Raw genomic sequence first — 16,887 nt, forward strand, 5'->3', positions numbered from 1 at the left:
ATTCGAATACATTCACAGCGTATAGCCGGTCGGCTATACGGTCAAAATACCACATTTAAATAGTGTAGCCGCCTGGCTATACCCTAAAATATTCGAATATAGCCGGACGGCTATACCGTCAAAATAATACATTTAAATAGTATAACCGCTCGGCTATATACTAAAATATTCGAATACATTCAGAGGATATCGCCGCACGGCTATACCGTCAAAATAATATATTTAAATAGTATAGCCGGACGGCTATAGTGAACTTGCATTTTGCTCCATTATTGCTTTGTCTTCTGGTTGTTTCCATGACTCACCAGATCTTGATGGTTAATTTTCACTCAATTATATGACCCTTTTGTATATGCAACCTTTCTTTTTCCTTTTTATTATAGACGTTAAACAAGAAGATTATAGGCGGTGATGGACAAAGGGAACCCATACATGACCTTTTGTTATCGTTCACATCAAAACTTCATTTGTATGTTGCCTCAAGATGAATTTTTTTTTTTTTTTTTTTTTTTTGAAATTTGGCTACAGAAGTTCTTAACCATTATGAGTTACTTTTGAAGTTTGACATGTACAGATTCAAGCCTTCAAAGTGAGGGCCTTGAGAAGGAGTCCATTTTCAGTGTTTTTGCCTCCCACATGTTCTCTCTCAAAATTTTCATCTCTAATCCTAGACATTTTGCCATTCTACATATCTCCCCAGACTGTGGGTGGGATGTATCACCTGATGAAAACCAATGCAGATACAAGGAACCATCAGCATCACCATTATCCACCCAACTATATCCCACTTCCTTTCTCACTCCTTTATCTCTCATCCCTTTCCTAACTTTTGCTACCATTTCCCAGTCCCCTTTCTCAGCATACAAAAAGATCATTTTCGTAATCTATATACTGATCAGGCATATGTATTAGATTATAGATATTGGTTTGTACCAGCACATTGGCATGGGGTGTAAACCTTCTAGGTCATCATCTGGTCATTATGAAGGTAAGGCAAAATTTGTGCGGTATCTTTTTCATTTGGTTCCTATATTCACAAAGGTTTCTAGCCTGAATATATTGCAGCAGCTGTTCTTCAGGACAAATTTACGTTAAGTGGTGATTCTCTTGCAGTTGCAGGGAACATAATATTATGATGTGAAAACAAAGAGATATGTTGATTTTCCAATATCAATCACAGATATATTGCAAATGATGGTTTTGGTCACACATGACTATATAGAATAAAAAATGTAAAGAAAAAAATATGTGAATCAGATTACATGCTTTTCTCCTTTTATAATCAACAGTTGCTCAGATTCTACAAGAAATATGGGAGTAGATGTCCATCACAATCCGCCGGCGCCTAACATTTTCATTGCTGCTGTGACAATGATCCTCTTGTACTTAAATGCGGTGAAGACACAAGTTAAAAGCCTTCGGTTTTTATTATTTTGTGTCCTTAATATTTGATTTATTGAGCCTGTACAAAATCTTACATGAGCATAGTTTTCTACAGATGTTTAATCTAGCTTACTATGGCTTGGACAATACTGAACCTGAGTTTGATACAAAGTGGATAAGGACCGCTTAGATGATCCACATGTCAAAGCCAATCTGCTATTTCAGGTCAGAGAACGTTGTCTTATTTTGCTTTTTAGTTCTCTCATCGTTTTATTCTCTTACTACCATGCATGAATTCTGCATTCAGCCACATTTCTCGCAGTTAGAATTACCAATCAGTAATTATGTCATACATCAAAAGGGCACATCGGTATAAGAATTTTCATAGCATAAAAATAAGGATCGACCAACATTTTGTGGATCAAAGAATGTTGAATTTCATAGCATAAAATTGCTTGAATAAGAATTTTCTTTCTAAAATGTATCTATCGTAATTATAAACTGAACCCAATGACAATCTTTTTCTCATTACACTTGACAACCCTGCTCTTCTGCTTTGAGATACATCAATATATCCTCTGTATATGAAAAATTGGATACAAAACAGTCCAATGAGACAACGAAGAGAAGAGTTTTGAAATAAATTGAAGTGTTATCAGAGGTCATATGGCATTGATATATATACGAACTATTCTAAATGAGATTTCAAACAATGTGTTAGATGAGAAGAAGCATCTCATTCTTACATATTCCATACCCACGTGCACATGAAATTCCCAATGTCAAGAGGGGAAAAAAGTGCAATACCTTTCTTGTATCTCGCAAGCATAGGAGATTCAACCTTTCATGAGGATGCTGGTTTGATAAAGAAGCAAGCTGCATCCAATCATACATTAATACCGGCAATCATTGAGGCAACATACAGGCTTGAATAAAGACAAATTGTCACAAGTAAATAAGATATGTTGATCTAGAGATAAAGATCCTCCCCAAATGTTCCAAGTAGAAGCTTCCTAAAGATGAAATCTGAATATGACAGACATTTCAGCGGAACAAAAGGTTTAACCTAATAAAACTAGTCTTTCATTTCCAACCATTTCAAACAAAATACGTTCTGGTATGGAAATATTTATCATAGATAAGCCTAATAGTTAATTTGCAACCTCATGTGTATACTGATGAGTCGATTTTATATTATATATTTAACCTCATTCTTAATATATTTTGGTTAATATTTTGGAAGAATTTTGATACTTTGAATTATATTTCCAATATAGGACTTTCGACTCTCTCTGGAGCAAAACATAATCAAACGGACGAATTTTGGAGTAATTCCAGTTGGACAACATACGTGAGTCACTTAGCTTGATCGTATCAAAATATCAGACTTTTCCACCAAGCAATGATTTCCTGGCGAATAAATGAAGGAGCAGTGCGCTATGCTGGAATAGTGACGTTTTGGGCTTTTATTGCGTTTTTGGAGCCCAAGATGACCTCGGATGGGTTCGTGGCCTTCTGGAGAAGTGTTCGGAATATTTTTATCTTTAAAACGAGCTATCTTGGGCCAGATTTGGGGGAGATTTGAGACTAAAACGTGGCTAGGCAGATTGTGGGCAGATTCTCCTAATCCAATTTGGACTTTATTTCCTAGTCTTATTTTATTTTAACTTAGTTTCCTTGTGGGGATTGGGTAGCTAGGTTTTAGGAGGTATTTAAGCTCCTTTTCACAGAATTTAGAGCACTTCCTTTTTGACTTCCTTTTGGACTTCTTTTCGGCTTTGGGAGCAATTGCTAGGGTTTTGGATTTTCGCTACTTTCAGGTGTTTTCATTCTTATTCATTCGAATGATATTTTCTTGGATTTCAATTATGATTATGTGTAACTAATTCCTTTTGCTAGGGTGAGGCCGTAAGCCTTAGCATGAATGTGTAGTTTTATTAATTTGCTTATGAATGGATGCATGTTTGCTTTGAATTATTAATCACTGTGTTTAAAACTATCTATCTATTTTAATGACTGATCACCATTAGGATATGTAGACAAGTAATTTGATGCAATTTCTGTTGGAACATCACCCTGAAATTGAGGAGGGCTTCTTGTGATTAGTAATTGTAAGTTCACTTAAGGCGAACATCACGCTCTTAAGGGTTGCATGGTTTTTCAAAGGGTTTTCACAAAGCTTAATGAGTCTTACATGTTTATATTTGATCTGAACATCACAGACGGATTGCATGTTAGATATACGTTTTCGCTTGAACATCACAAGGAAAGTATGCATTAGGAAAACCTAACCTTCAAAGCATATATGTGGAAATTCATAAGTAATTGATAGAATTGCATAGGATTGCGACGGTGTTGGCTAGACCCTAGTTTTCTCTAAATTGTTAGTCTTTAAAAAGAAATCGTTTTTCTTCTTTGCTGTTATTATTTCCCAACTTTCAGATTTCTTTTACTGTTAGTTTAATCTTTTCAAATTCATAAACTTCAAATCTTTGATAAAATCTATTTTAGTTATTAATTAAGAGCTAGTTTAATTACAAATTAGTCAAACAATCTTTGGGGACAACGACCTTGCATTAGCATTTATACTACAATTACCTTGTATTCTTGCAAGTATTTTCAGTGATTTTAACCTTGTTTGCGCAGGTACTAAAAATCCTATCATATACATAAAGACAAAAAATAAAGGATAATTGTTCATTAAATGAAAAGTAGATCAGTTTTAGTATTCATAATGCATTAAAACAATGTAAACAGAGCGCAAAAGTACAGACTGAAGTAAAAGGCACTAGTATCTATCCTCTAAATAGAAACGTCCATCTGGAAGTGGTTCACACCAACATAAATAATAATTTTTTCTTTAAAAGGAGGAAGCATGGTAGTGGAGTTTACAAATGACATTCTGCATACTAGAAAATTAAGAAGGAAAGGAGGAGGATGAAAGACCTGCAAATGACATTCTTCTTTTCTTCCTCTCTCTATTTTGCATGTAATTTTACACAAACCCAGTCAGACCAAATGTTGGCGAGAGTAAACACACCCCCTAATTAAAAGGGAAGATTAATATCCTTATTCACAGGTCAAACTAGTTTTAAGAAGGAAGAATCTAGAGCGACTGATAGACAATAAGCTCATCTCGATTGAAGTATCGCAGAGAATACAAGGCGAGATCAAGTCATGGCCGGGTCTTCCGTTGTCTTCATTTGAAACAAAAGGACACGACCCGGCTCCCGATCGCCTAGAACCGCCAGCCGCCTAGATCCGACTGCACCGCCTAGGCGCCGCCTACATCCGCCTGATCGCTTAGATCCTCCTGCGGACCGTCTAGGCACCGCCTAGATCCGCCTAGGGCCGCCAGATCCGCCAGGCCGCCTAACTACGAGTTCGAGTCCCTATCCGTGGCTACCATGGCGCCCAATTTACGTATGTTTCGATTTTGCAACTCTTTCTGCTTGTGATTGCCCTAATATAATTAAAACGTATAGCCGTCCGGCTATACATTTAAAATATTCAAATATATTTAAATAGTACCGCCGACCGGCTATACCGTTAAAATAATATATTTAATGCGTACAGCCGCCCGGCTGTACCGTAAAAATATCGAATATATTTAAATAGTATAGCCGTGCGGCTATACCATTTAAAATTTTGTCATATTATTTTAGGGTTTAGGGCTAAAATACCACTTCAGCTAATTGGGCTAGAGTTATTTCTTCAATTATTTTATTTATACAAGCGATATTGTGGAATGATAATTTAAATTCTTTCCGATACCTACCATTCTAATGATTTCTAGTAATTAGCCCATTGCGCAAGAATCAAAAATCTATTTTATTTATGAGAAATAATATTGGTTAAACCCATAAATACAAAAACTATAATAAGGATCCACCAATATTTTGTGGATCAAAGAATGTTGAATTTCATAGCATAAAATTGCTTGAATAAGAATTTTCTTTCTAAAATATCTCAATCGTAATTATAAACTGAACCCAATGACAATATTTTTCTCATTACACTTGACAACCATGCTCTTTTGCTTTGAGATACATCAATATATTCTCGGTATATGAAAAATTGGATACAAAACAGTCTAATGAGACAACGAAGAGAAAAGTTTTGAAATAAATTGAAGTGTTATCAGAGGTCATATGGCATTGATATATATACGAACTATTCTAAATGAGATTTCAAACAATGTGTTAGATGAGAAGAAGCATCTCATTCTTACATATTCCATACCCACGTACACATGAAATTCCCAATGTCAAGAGGGGAAAAAAGTGCAATACCTTTCTTGTATCTCGCAAGCATAGGAGATCCAACCTTTCAGGAGGATGCTCGTTTGATAAAGAAGCAAGCTGCATCCAATCATACATTAATACCGGCAATCATTGAGGCAACATACAGGCTTGAATAAAGACAAATTGTCACAAGTAAATAAGATATGTTGATCTAGAGATAAAGATCCTCCCCAAATGTTCCAAGTAGAAGCTTCCTAAAGATGAAATCTGAATATGACAGACATTTCAGCGGAAAAAGGTTTAACTAATAAAACTAGTCTTTCATTTCCAACCATTTCAAACAAAAGGCACCAGTATCTATCCTCTAAATAGAAACGTCCATCTGGAAGTGGTTCACACCTACATAAATAATAATTTTTTTCTTTAAAAGGAGGAAGCATGGTAGTGGAGTTTACAAATGACATTCTGCATACTAGAAAATTAAGAAGGAAAGGAGGAGGATGAAAGACCTACTAGGTAATTTCCACTTCACAAGCAAAATCAGCTATTGAACATGTTGAAGAATCAATGATAACCTACAAAATTTAAAAAAAACAAGCCACAATCAGTGAAACTTATACTTTGGGTCAAACTCTATATACCTTAAGAAAGTTAAAAGGAAAAGAAAAGGACCAGTGACACTAATCTATCATTCCCATCCGACGGTTGCCTTCCATTATACTCCTTATCCGTTGTTTGAGTGACAAGGTACAAGCAAAAATCTATGAATATTCAACAAAAACAACAGAACACGTGGACTGTAAAAAAGTACCAAGTAGGCATACAAAACTTGCCAGATAACATTTTCAACATAGTTATTTTGCAGCAAATGCACTTCTACGTTTAAATATTTTATGAATGTCATATGTGAAAAATACAAACTGCTTCCTTGCTTTGCATACATATCAATAAGAGCACCTGCAATAATTGGGCCAGTCACTAATCCAAGTTTGATCAAGGAAGAGTGGCATAATTGGCCGTATTTCAGAGAAATATCCTGAGCATCACCAATTGCACTCAAGACACTACCAAATGTGTAATTGTTTGGCTTCGACTCCATGGTTGCTACCAAGTTTTTAGTGCATCTTGACACAGCCCTTTCTGAGCATACCCTGAAATCAAAGCACTCCATGATATGATTTCTCTGCAGTTTAACTCCTCAAAAACTTTGATGGAGTCATGCATGGACTCAAACTTAGCATACATGGTGATCAAGCTGCTGCAAACATTATGCTTTGATAAAAAGCCAGTCTTTATGCAAAACCCCATGAATCATTCGCCTTCCTCCACCAACTTCCTAATTGATATAGCATGGATTAGTCCAACAAATGTAACATCATTTGGATATACACCATCCAATCTCATCTCATTAAATAGAGAGATGACATCGTCTTCGTCTATTGAAATCATAGTTAGCCAAGACACTACGTTGCGATCATTCATGGATTGAAAGACTAATTTTGCTCAGTAACCTCACACTTTGAATATGTCGAGATCAATACATTACAAACTGAAACATGATTTCCATATCCTGATTTAATTGTCAAGCCATGTATCTGTTTCCCAAGTTCTAAATTCATTTCATGACCGCAAGCTGAAACTGCACTAGTAAATGAGACATGATCTAACCCCATCACTTCTCCCACCATCTCAATAAAGACAAAAATCGCCTCAAGCCCATGATTTCCCTCTTGAGAGTAACCTGATAGTATTGCATTCCATGAAACCAGATCCTCATTCGCCATTTCATCAAACACATTCCTGGCTTCTACTAACCGCCTCTACCTCGAATACATACTTATAAAAAAACTTCACCATCTAAACCAGACTTAAATATAAGAGAATGCAGTTGTAATCCAAATAGAAAATATTCATGATCCGCACAAAAAGCAAGAATCGTAGTATAAGTCACTGGATCAAAAACAACTCCATTAAAATTCATCCTAAGAGCAAAATTCAATGCACCCTCACTTGTTCGAAACCCCAAAAGAATAGTATTCTAAGAAACTATATCAGTATAGCACAGTCTCAAAGATAAGTAAGGGACCATCAAACTGGCCAGCTTTGGTGTACACGCTCATCAAAGAATTTGAAACCGTAGTATACGAAGCAAACCCAGAAGAAACTGCAAACCCGTGAATTTGGCATGCGGGTTTGGGGTCCCCTTGACAGGCCTTGATAGCAAGGGTAACGGTATTTTCATCGATGTTGTCAGACAAATGCAGTTGAAGTTGCTTACAGAACATGTCAAGGGCTCTAAGGGTAACGGTAACTTCATCGTGTTCGTTTCTCTGTCTCTTCATTTCACTCGCGCACCACATTCCTCTGCGAGTGCAAACTTCGTCTGTCTTCATTTGGAACAAAATGGAGGCGGCCAGACCCGCCCAGGAAACCTAGGCGCCGCCTAGACCCACCAGAGCAGCCTCGACCCGCCCAGGCCGCCTAGACCCACCCAGGCCGCCTAGGAGCCGCCTAGATCCGCCCAGGCCGCCTAGGAGCCGCCTTGATCCGCCCAGGCAGCCTAGGAGCTGCCTTGATCCGCCCAGGCCGCCTAACTCCCTTATAGCATCAGAGTTGTTATCTTAGTGGAGATTTCATTAGCCGAATGACATTTGATGGCTTTCGTAGAGAGAGTCCAATCCAATCCAATCAACGGAGCAGCCGAAATGAAAGAAAAAAATCGAAGCTTGAGTTGAGAGGGAGAGAGAGAGGCTCAAGACCGAGTCTTTGAAGCTTGGAATCGCTTATGGAGAAGCAAAATGGCTGTGGGTGTCGGCTACACCTTAAAATATTCGAATACATTCACAGTGTATAGCCGAACGGCTATACCGTTAAAATGCTACGTTTAAATAGTATAGCCGCGCGGCTATACCTGACATTCACAGAGTATAGCCGCACGACTATACCGAAAAAATAATACATTTAAAGGGTATCGCCGCACGGCTATACCGGCAAAATAATATATTTAAATAGTATAGCCGCACGGCTATAGTGAACTTGCATTTTGCTCTATTATTGCTTTGTCTTCTGGTTGTTTCCATGACTCACCAGATCTTGATGGTTAATTTTCACTCATTTATATGACCCTTTTGTATATGCAACCTTTCTTTTTCCTTTTTATTATAAACGTTAAACAAGAAGATTATAGGTGGTGACGGGCAAAGGGAACCCATACATGACCCTTTGTTATCGTTCACATCAAAACTTCATTTGTACGTTGACTCAAGATGAATTTCCTTTTTTTTTTTTTTTTTTTGGAAATTTGGCTACAGAACTTCTTAACTAAGGGTCGTGTCCTTTTTTGTTTCCAAATGAAGACAACGGAAGACCCGCCATGACTTGATCTCTGCCTTGTATTCTCTGCGATACTTCAGAATCATAGATGAGCTGTCTATCAGTCGCTCTAGATTCTTCCTTCTTAAAACTAGTTTGACCTGTGAATAAGGATATTAATCTTCCCTTTCAATTAGGGGGTGTGTATTTACTCTCGCCAACATTTGGTCTGACCTGGCTTTGTGTAAAATTACATGCAAAATAAAGAGAGGAAGAAAAGAAGAAGAAAAATGTACCAATTACTTTGCAGCTAATAAGAAGTTTCCTCGTCTCTACAACTGCAATGGAGTCACCAACGTGTCAGCAGAAGAAACGAGTAATGGAGTCACCAACGTAACGTGCTTATTTTAAACTCGAATATGTTCTCTCTATTTGCTTATTGCACGTAATATTTTCCAAGTTGAGAAATACAGCATGCTGAAGTTGAAGTCCTTGAATCACATCTCATTGGTGTGCAGATCAGTTGAGAAATCCCTTGATTTCTACCAGAGTGTTCTTGGGTTCTTTCCAATTAGGAGGCCTGGCTCCTTCAACTTTAATGGTGCATGGCATAATTCTTAAAAACTTGGAAAACCAACAACAACCACCCTTCATTTTTATTGAATTGGTTTACTCTGTTTTTGAAACATTATAAATATAGAGTATTAATTTGGTTTTTGGTTAATTCTGTGACATTTGAATCATAGGCTATTCAATTGTGGCATTGGCATACATCGTCTCCAATCTGAAGACCCTGATAAAATGCCCAAGAAGATCGCCCAGATTAACCCCAAGGATAACCACATTTCTTTCCAGTTCTCTCTCTAGCTCTTTTATTCATTTTTTGTATGCTTATATATATAACGTCCGCATAGGAGAATTTATGTATATATATATATATATATATATCTTCTATGTGTGTACAGTATATTTGTGATGTGAAAATGACTAGAAATACATTTGAATTGTTTTTAGTGTGAGAGCATGGTCACAGTGGAGAAAAATTTGAAGGAGATGGAGATAGAGTACGTGAAGCGCAGGGTGGAGGAGGGTGGAATCTACGTTGATCAGCTTTTCTTCCATGACCCTGATGCCACTATGATTGAGATCTGTAATTGTGACAACCTTCCTGTAATACCCCTCGCGGGAGAGCCAGTCAGGCCCTGCACACGTGTCAATTGCAATGCCTCGAAACAACAACAGCAGCAGCAGCAGATGGCATGCCTCCCTTCTATACACATCAAGGAAGATTACCTTCCTTGTTCATAAATTGTAAGGTGCGGATCAGTACATGTGAAAATTTGATTAACCAACTTGAAAACTTATCTAGTTTTTAATTTTTAGTTGATAGCCTGAAATCTTGTGTGTTTTAACTTTTCTAGCTGTCTTGATTGAGTAACCAAATATGAAAATGATCTTACATATAAGAGCAAGGGAAACCAAAAACATGAGGCATAAACAGATATATAATATATAAGCTGGCAGTAAAATGAAACTTACCCACCACATCACAGGATGATGAGGACATCTGCTTAAATGAAAACAGAAGAACTGGGAGCTCCCTTCAGTCCAAACCATAGAGCAAGTGCATCTCATCATCTCATAGCCATGCTGTTCGGTTTTGGGCTGCAAGGAGCACCCATTTCTGCAATTTCCCCATGAAGTCAAGAAGGAGAAGAAAGACAAAAATTGATGGCAATGGCGCATGTTCCAGCTATATATTTTGAACTTAAAGGGGCAGATGAGCTCAAACTATTGCAGTAGAATAGAATGGCTCATGACTTGGTTCAAGCTCTTCAGCCACTCTTTCTAAAACATAAATGCTTGCATGACAGCAACAAAATGAAATACAATACAAGCACTGATTTGATGCATAGAAAATTATAGGAAGAAAAACAACACATAAATTGTGTAATTAGTAGAATATAATTTTAATTTTTACCATGGATGAATGCCTAGCATGCATTGATTAGAAGAAAGAACTGGGCACCATGATGACTTGATGAGTGACATCTAACTGACAAGAGAATCTTCAATAACATACAAAGGTAAAGGAGACAACAAGTTTTCAATTGTTTCTCAAAAACAGTAAAGTAATTCCCAAGTGTGGATGCTAACTAACTACACCTCAGGTTTCTTTTTCTTCTTCCTCTTTAAGGGAATGAAATAATTCCCCACATTAGTCATATGAAACATGTTCTTTGCATCCAACATTAATTTCTTACCTTCTCTTAACTGTTTCATTGACTTTATTCATCACCTACTCTGACTCTCACTTCAATTTAGTATCCTATTGAATACGCACTATTCAATCGTTTTCTTTTACGTCGTGTTTGGTAATTGGGATTGAATTGGATTATTTATTCCTCTAAAACCTCACAATCATGCAGTTTTTTTCTGTCTCTTTCTCTGCTAGCCTAACCTATTTCTATCTACTTAAATTCCCTTCTGCTTGAAATGTTGTTGTAGCAATTATTTTTGAGTTGCTTTGAGTGGTAATATGGATGGTTTGGATTATTTAAGAAATCCACATTCACCAAAATTTCAAATCTAAGGTCCTCAGGTCCTCACTCACACATCACACACACTGTTCATGAATGTATGAGAATGAGACTTAGGGCTCCCCTTGCTTCAGGACCCTCTCACTGAAAGGTCTGTTTGTTTAGCTTTTAGCCCGCAAATGTCCTTTGGATATGGGAGCCTGACTGGTGAGTCATGGAAACAACCTGAAGACAAAGCAATAATACAGCAAAATGCAAGTTACATACAGCCGGGCGGCTATACTATTTAAGTATATTATTTTGAAGGTATAGCCGACCGGCTATACACAATATTTTAAAGGTATAGACGGGCGGCTATATTTTTGGATATACTCCATCCAATCTCATCTCCTTAAATGTAACATCATTTGGATATATTCCATCCAATCTCATCTCATTAAATAGAGAGATGGGATCATTCATGCATTGAAAGACTAATTTTGCATCTTCAGTAACCTCACACTTTGAATATGTCGGCTACATTACAAACTGAAACATGATTTCCATATCCTGATTTAATTGTCAAGCCATGTATCTGTTTCCCAAGTTCTAAATTCATTTCATGACCGCAAGCTGAAACTGCACTAGTAAATGAGACATGATCTAACCCCATCACTTCTCCCACCATCTCAATAAAGACAAAAATCGCCTCAAGCTCATGATTTCCCTCCTGAGAGTAACCTGATAGTATTGCATTCCATGAAACCAGATCCTCATTCGCCATTTCATCAAACACATTCCTAGCTTCTACTAACCGCCTCTACCATCTAAACCAGACTTAAATATAAGAGAATGCAGTTGTAATCCAAATAGAAAATCTTCATGATCCGCACAAAAAGCAAGAATCGTAGTATAAGTCACTGGATAAAAAACAACTCCATTAAAATTCATCCTAAGAGCAAAATTCAATGCACCCTCACTTGTTCGAAACCCCGAAAGAATAGTATTCTAAGAAACTATATCAGTATAGCACAGTCTCGAAGATAAGTAAGGGACCATCAAACTGGCCAGCTTTGGTGTACACGCTCATCAAAGAATTTGAAACCGTAGTATACGAAGCAAACCCAGAAGAAACTGCAAACCCGTGAATTTGGCATGCGGGTTTGGGGTCCCCTTGACAGGCCTTGATAGCAAGGGTAACGGTATTTTTCATCGATGTTATCAGACAAATGCAGTTCAAGTTGCTTACAGAACATGTCAAGGGCTCTAAGGGTAACGGTAACTTCATCGTGTTCGTTTCTCTGTCTCTTCATTTCACTCGCGCACCACATTCCTCTGCGAGTGCAAACTTCGTCTGTCTTCATTTGGAAAGGCGGCCAGACCCGCCCAGGAAACCTAGGCGCCGCCTAGACACACCAGAGCCCGCCTCAACCCGCCCAGGCCGCCTAGGCGCCGCCTAGACTAGCCCAGGCCGCCTAGACCCACCCAGGCCGCCTAGGACCCGCCTAGATCCGCCCAGGCCGCCTAGGACCCGCCTAACTCCCTTATAGCATCAGAGTTGTTATCTTAGTGGAGATTTCAATAGCTGAATGACATTTGATGGCTTTCGTAGAGAGAGTCCAATCCAATCCAATCAACGGAGCAGCCGAAATGAAAGAAAAAAAAATCGAAGCTTGAGTTGAGAGGGAGAGAGAGAGGCTCAAGACTGAGTCTTTGAAGCTTGGAAGCGCTTATGGAGAAGCAAAATGGCTGTGGGTGCGAGTGCCGCGTATAGTACCTTAAAATATTCGAATACATTCACAGCGTATAGCCGGTCGGCTATACGGTCAAAATACCACATTTAAATAGTGTAGCCGCCTGGCTATACCCTAAAATATTCGAATATAGCCGGACGGCTATACCGTCAAAATAATACATTTAAATAGTATAACCGCTCGGCTATATACTAAAATATTCGAATACATTCAGAGGATATCGCCGCACGGCTATACCGTCAAAATAATATATTTAAATAGTATAGCCGGACGGCTATAGTGAACTTGCATTTTGCTCCATTATTGCTTTGTCTTCTGGTTGTTTCCATGACTCACCAGATCTTGATGGTTAATTTTCACTCAATTATATGACCCTTTTGTATATGCAACCTTTCTTTTTCCTTTTTATTATAGACGTTAAACAAGAAGATTATAGGCGGTGATGGACAAAGGGAACCCATACATGACCTTTTGTTATCGTTCACATCAAAACTTCATTTGTATGTTGCCTCAAGATGAATTTCCTTTTTTTTTTTCTTTTTTTTTTTTTTGAAATTTGGCTACAGAAGTTCTTAACCATTATGAGTTACTTTTGAAGTTTGACATGTACAGATTCAAGCCTTCAAAGTGAGGGCCTTGAGAAGGAGTCCATTTTCAGTGTTTTTGCCTCCCACATGTTCTCTCTCAAAATTTTCATCTCTAATCCTAGACATTTTGCCATTCTACATATCTCCCCAGACTGTGGGTGGGATGTATCACCTGATGAAAACCAATGCAGATACAAGGAACCATCAGCATCACCATTATCCACCCAACTATATCCCACTTCCTTTCTCACTCCTTTATCTCTCATCCCTTTCCTAACTTTTGCTACCATTTCCCAGTCCCCTTTCTCAGCATACAAAAAGATCATTTTCGTAATCTATATACTGATCAGGCATATGTATTAGATTATAGATATTGGTTTGTACCAGCACATTGGCATGGGGTGTAAACCTTCTAGGTCATCATCTGGTCATTATGAAGGTAAGGCAAAATTTGTGCGGTATCTTTTTCATTTGGTTCCTATATTCACAAAGGTTTCTAGCCTGAATATATTGCAGCAGCTGTTCTTCAGGACAAATTTACGTTAAGTGGTGATTCTCTTGCAGTTGCAGGGAACATAATATTATGATGTGAAAACAAAGAGATATGTTGATTTTCCAATATCAATCACAGATATATTGCAAATGATGGTTTTGGTCACACATGACTATATAGAATAAAAAATGTAAAGAAAAAAATATGTGAATCAGATTACATGCTTTTCTCCTTTTATAATCAACAGTTGCTCAGATTCTACAAGAAATATGGGAGTAGATGTCCATCACAATCCGCCGGCGCCTAACATTTTCATTGCTGCTGTGACAATGATCCTCTTGTACTTAAATGCGGTGAAGACACAAGTTAAAAGCCTTCGGTTTTTATTATTTTGTGTCCTTAATATTTGATTTATTGAGCCTGTACAAAATCTTACATGAGCATAGTTTTCTACAGATGTTTAATCTAGCTTACTATGGCTTGGACAATACTGAACCTGAGTTTGATACAAAGTGGATAAGGACCGCTTAGATGATCCACATGTCAAAGCCAATCTGCTATTTCAGGTCAGAGAACGTTGTCTTATTTTGCTTTTTAGTTCTCTCATCGTTTTATTCTCTTACTACCATGCATGAATTCTGCATTCAGCCACATTTCTCGCAGTTAGAATTACCAATCAGTAATTATGTCATACATCAAAAGGGCACATCGGTATAAGAATTTTCATAGCATAAAAATAAGGATCGACCAACATTTTGTGGATCAAAGAATGTTGAATTTCATAGCATAAAATTGCTTGAATAAGAATTTTCTTTCTAAAATGTATCTATCGTAATTATAAACTGAACCCAATGACAATCTTTTTCTCATTACACTTGACAACCCTGCTCTTCTGCTTTGAGATACATCAATATATCCTCTGTATATGAAAAATTGGATACAAAACAGTCCAATGAGACAACGAAGAGAAGAGTTTTGAAATAAATTGAAGTGTTATCAGAGGTCATATGGCATTGATATATATACGAACTATTCTAAATGAGATTTCAAACAATGTGTTAGATGAGAAGAAGCATCTCATTCTTACATATTCCATACCCACGTGCACATGAAATTCCCAATGTCAAGAGGGGAAAAAAGTGCAATACCTTTCTTGTATCTCGCAAGCATAGGAGATTCAACCTTTCATGAGGATGCTGGTTTGATAAAGAAGCAAGCTGCATCCAATCATACATTAATACCGGCAATCATTGAGGCAACATACAGGCTTGAATAAAGACAAATTGTCACAAGTAAATAAGATATGTTGATCTAGAGATAAAGATCCTCCCCAAATGTTCCAAGTAGAAGCTTCCTAAAGATGAAATCTGAATATGACAGACATTTCAGCGGAACAAAAGGTTTAACCTAATAAAACTAGTCTTTCATTTCCAACCATTTCAAACAAAATACGTTCTGGTATGGAAATATTTATCATAGATAAGCCTAATAGTTAATTTGCAACCTCATGTGTATACTGATGAGTCGATTTTATATTATATATTTAACCTCATTCTTAATATATTTTGGTTAATATTTTGGAAGAATTTTGATACTTTGAATTATATTTCCAATATAGGACTTTCGACTCTCTCTGGAGCAAAACATAATCAAACGGACGAATTTTGGAGTAATTCCAGTTGGACAACATACGTGAGTCACTTAGCTTGATCGTATCAAAATATCAGACTTTTCCACCAAGCAATGATTTCCTGGCGAATAAATGAAGGAGCAGTGCGCTATGCTGGAATAGTGACGTTTTGGGCTTTTATTGCGTTTTTGGAGCCCAAGATGACCTCGGATGGGTTCGTGGCCTTCTGGAGAAGTGTTCGGAATATTTTTATCTTTAAAACGAGCTATCTTGGGCCAGATTTGGGGGAGATTTGAGACTAAAACGTGGCTAGGCAGATTGTGGGCAGATTCTCCTAATCCAATTTGGACTTTATTTCCTAGTCTTATTTTATTTTAACTTAGTTTCCTTGTGGGGATTGGGTAGCTAGGTTTTAGGAGGTATTTAAGCTCCTTTTCACAGAATTTAGAGCACTTCCTTTTTGACTTCCTTTTGGACTTCTTTTCGGCTTTGGGAGCAATTGCTAGGGTTTTGGATTTTCGCTACTTTCAGGTGTTTTCATTCTTATTCATTCGAATGATATTTTCTTGGATTTCAATTATGATTATGTGTAACTAATTCCTTTTGCTAGGTGAGGCCGTAAGCCTTAGCATGAATGTGTAGTTTTATTAATTTGCTTATGAATGGATGCATGTTTGCTTTGAATTATTAATCACTGTGTTTAAAACTATCTATCTATTTTAATGACTGATCACCATTAGGATATGTAGACAAGTAATTTGATGCAATTTCTGTTGGAACATCACCCTGAAATTGAGGAGGGCTTCTTGTGATTAGTAATTGTAAGTTCACTTAAGGCGAACATCACGCTCTTAAGGGTTGCATGGTTTTTCAAAGGGTTTTCACAAAGCTTAATGAGTCTTACATGTTTATATTTGATCTGAACATCACAGACGGATTGCATGTTAGATATACGTTTTCGCTTG

At 37.4% G+C, this 16,887-nt stretch overlaps 1 protein-coding gene, 1 long non-coding RNA gene and 2 pseudogenes across 2 annotated transcripts; 1 reads left to right on the top strand and 3 right to left on the bottom strand.

Moving 5' to 3' along the window:
* Positions 1 to 6,139: 6,139 nt before the first annotated feature.
* Positions 6,140 to 8,385, bottom strand: LOC148914513 (pentatricopeptide repeat-containing protein At4g32430, mitochondrial pseudogene; annotated as a pseudogene).
* Positions 8,386 to 9,404: 1,019 nt separating this feature from the next.
* LOC148914514 (glyoxylase I 4-like) lies at positions 9,405 to 10,472 on the top strand. The gene is made up of 3 exons (XM_089042622.1): positions 9,405 to 9,547; positions 9,686 to 9,792; positions 9,952 to 10,472. Exons 1-3 carry the CDS (start codon positions 9,414 to 9,416, stop codon positions 10,245 to 10,247), a joined length of 537 nt encoding a protein of 178 aa, XP_088898748.1. The 5' UTR covers positions 9,405 to 9,413; the 3' UTR covers positions 10,248 to 10,472.
* LOC148914515 (uncharacterized) lies at positions 10,095 to 11,059 on the bottom strand. The gene is made up of 3 exons (XR_016122636.1): positions 10,921 to 11,059; positions 10,479 to 10,623; positions 10,095 to 10,232 (listed from the first exon to the last, which is right to left on the bottom strand). It is a non-coding gene; the product is annotated as an uncharacterized LOC148914515 (long non-coding RNA).
* Positions 11,060 to 11,975: 916 nt separating this feature from the next.
* LOC148914516 (pentatricopeptide repeat-containing protein At4g32430, mitochondrial pseudogene) lies at positions 11,976 to 12,714 on the bottom strand (annotated as a pseudogene).
* Between the last annotated feature and the right edge of the window lie 4,173 nt (positions 12,715 to 16,887).

The sequence above is a fragment of the Prunus mume genome, linkage group LG8 (genome assembly GCF_029339155.1).
Source record: "Prunus mume cultivar Tortuosa linkage group LG8, ASM2933915v1, whole genome shotgun sequence".
Classification (NCBI taxonomy): domain Eukaryota; kingdom Viridiplantae; phylum Streptophyta; class Magnoliopsida; order Rosales; family Rosaceae; genus Prunus; species Prunus mume.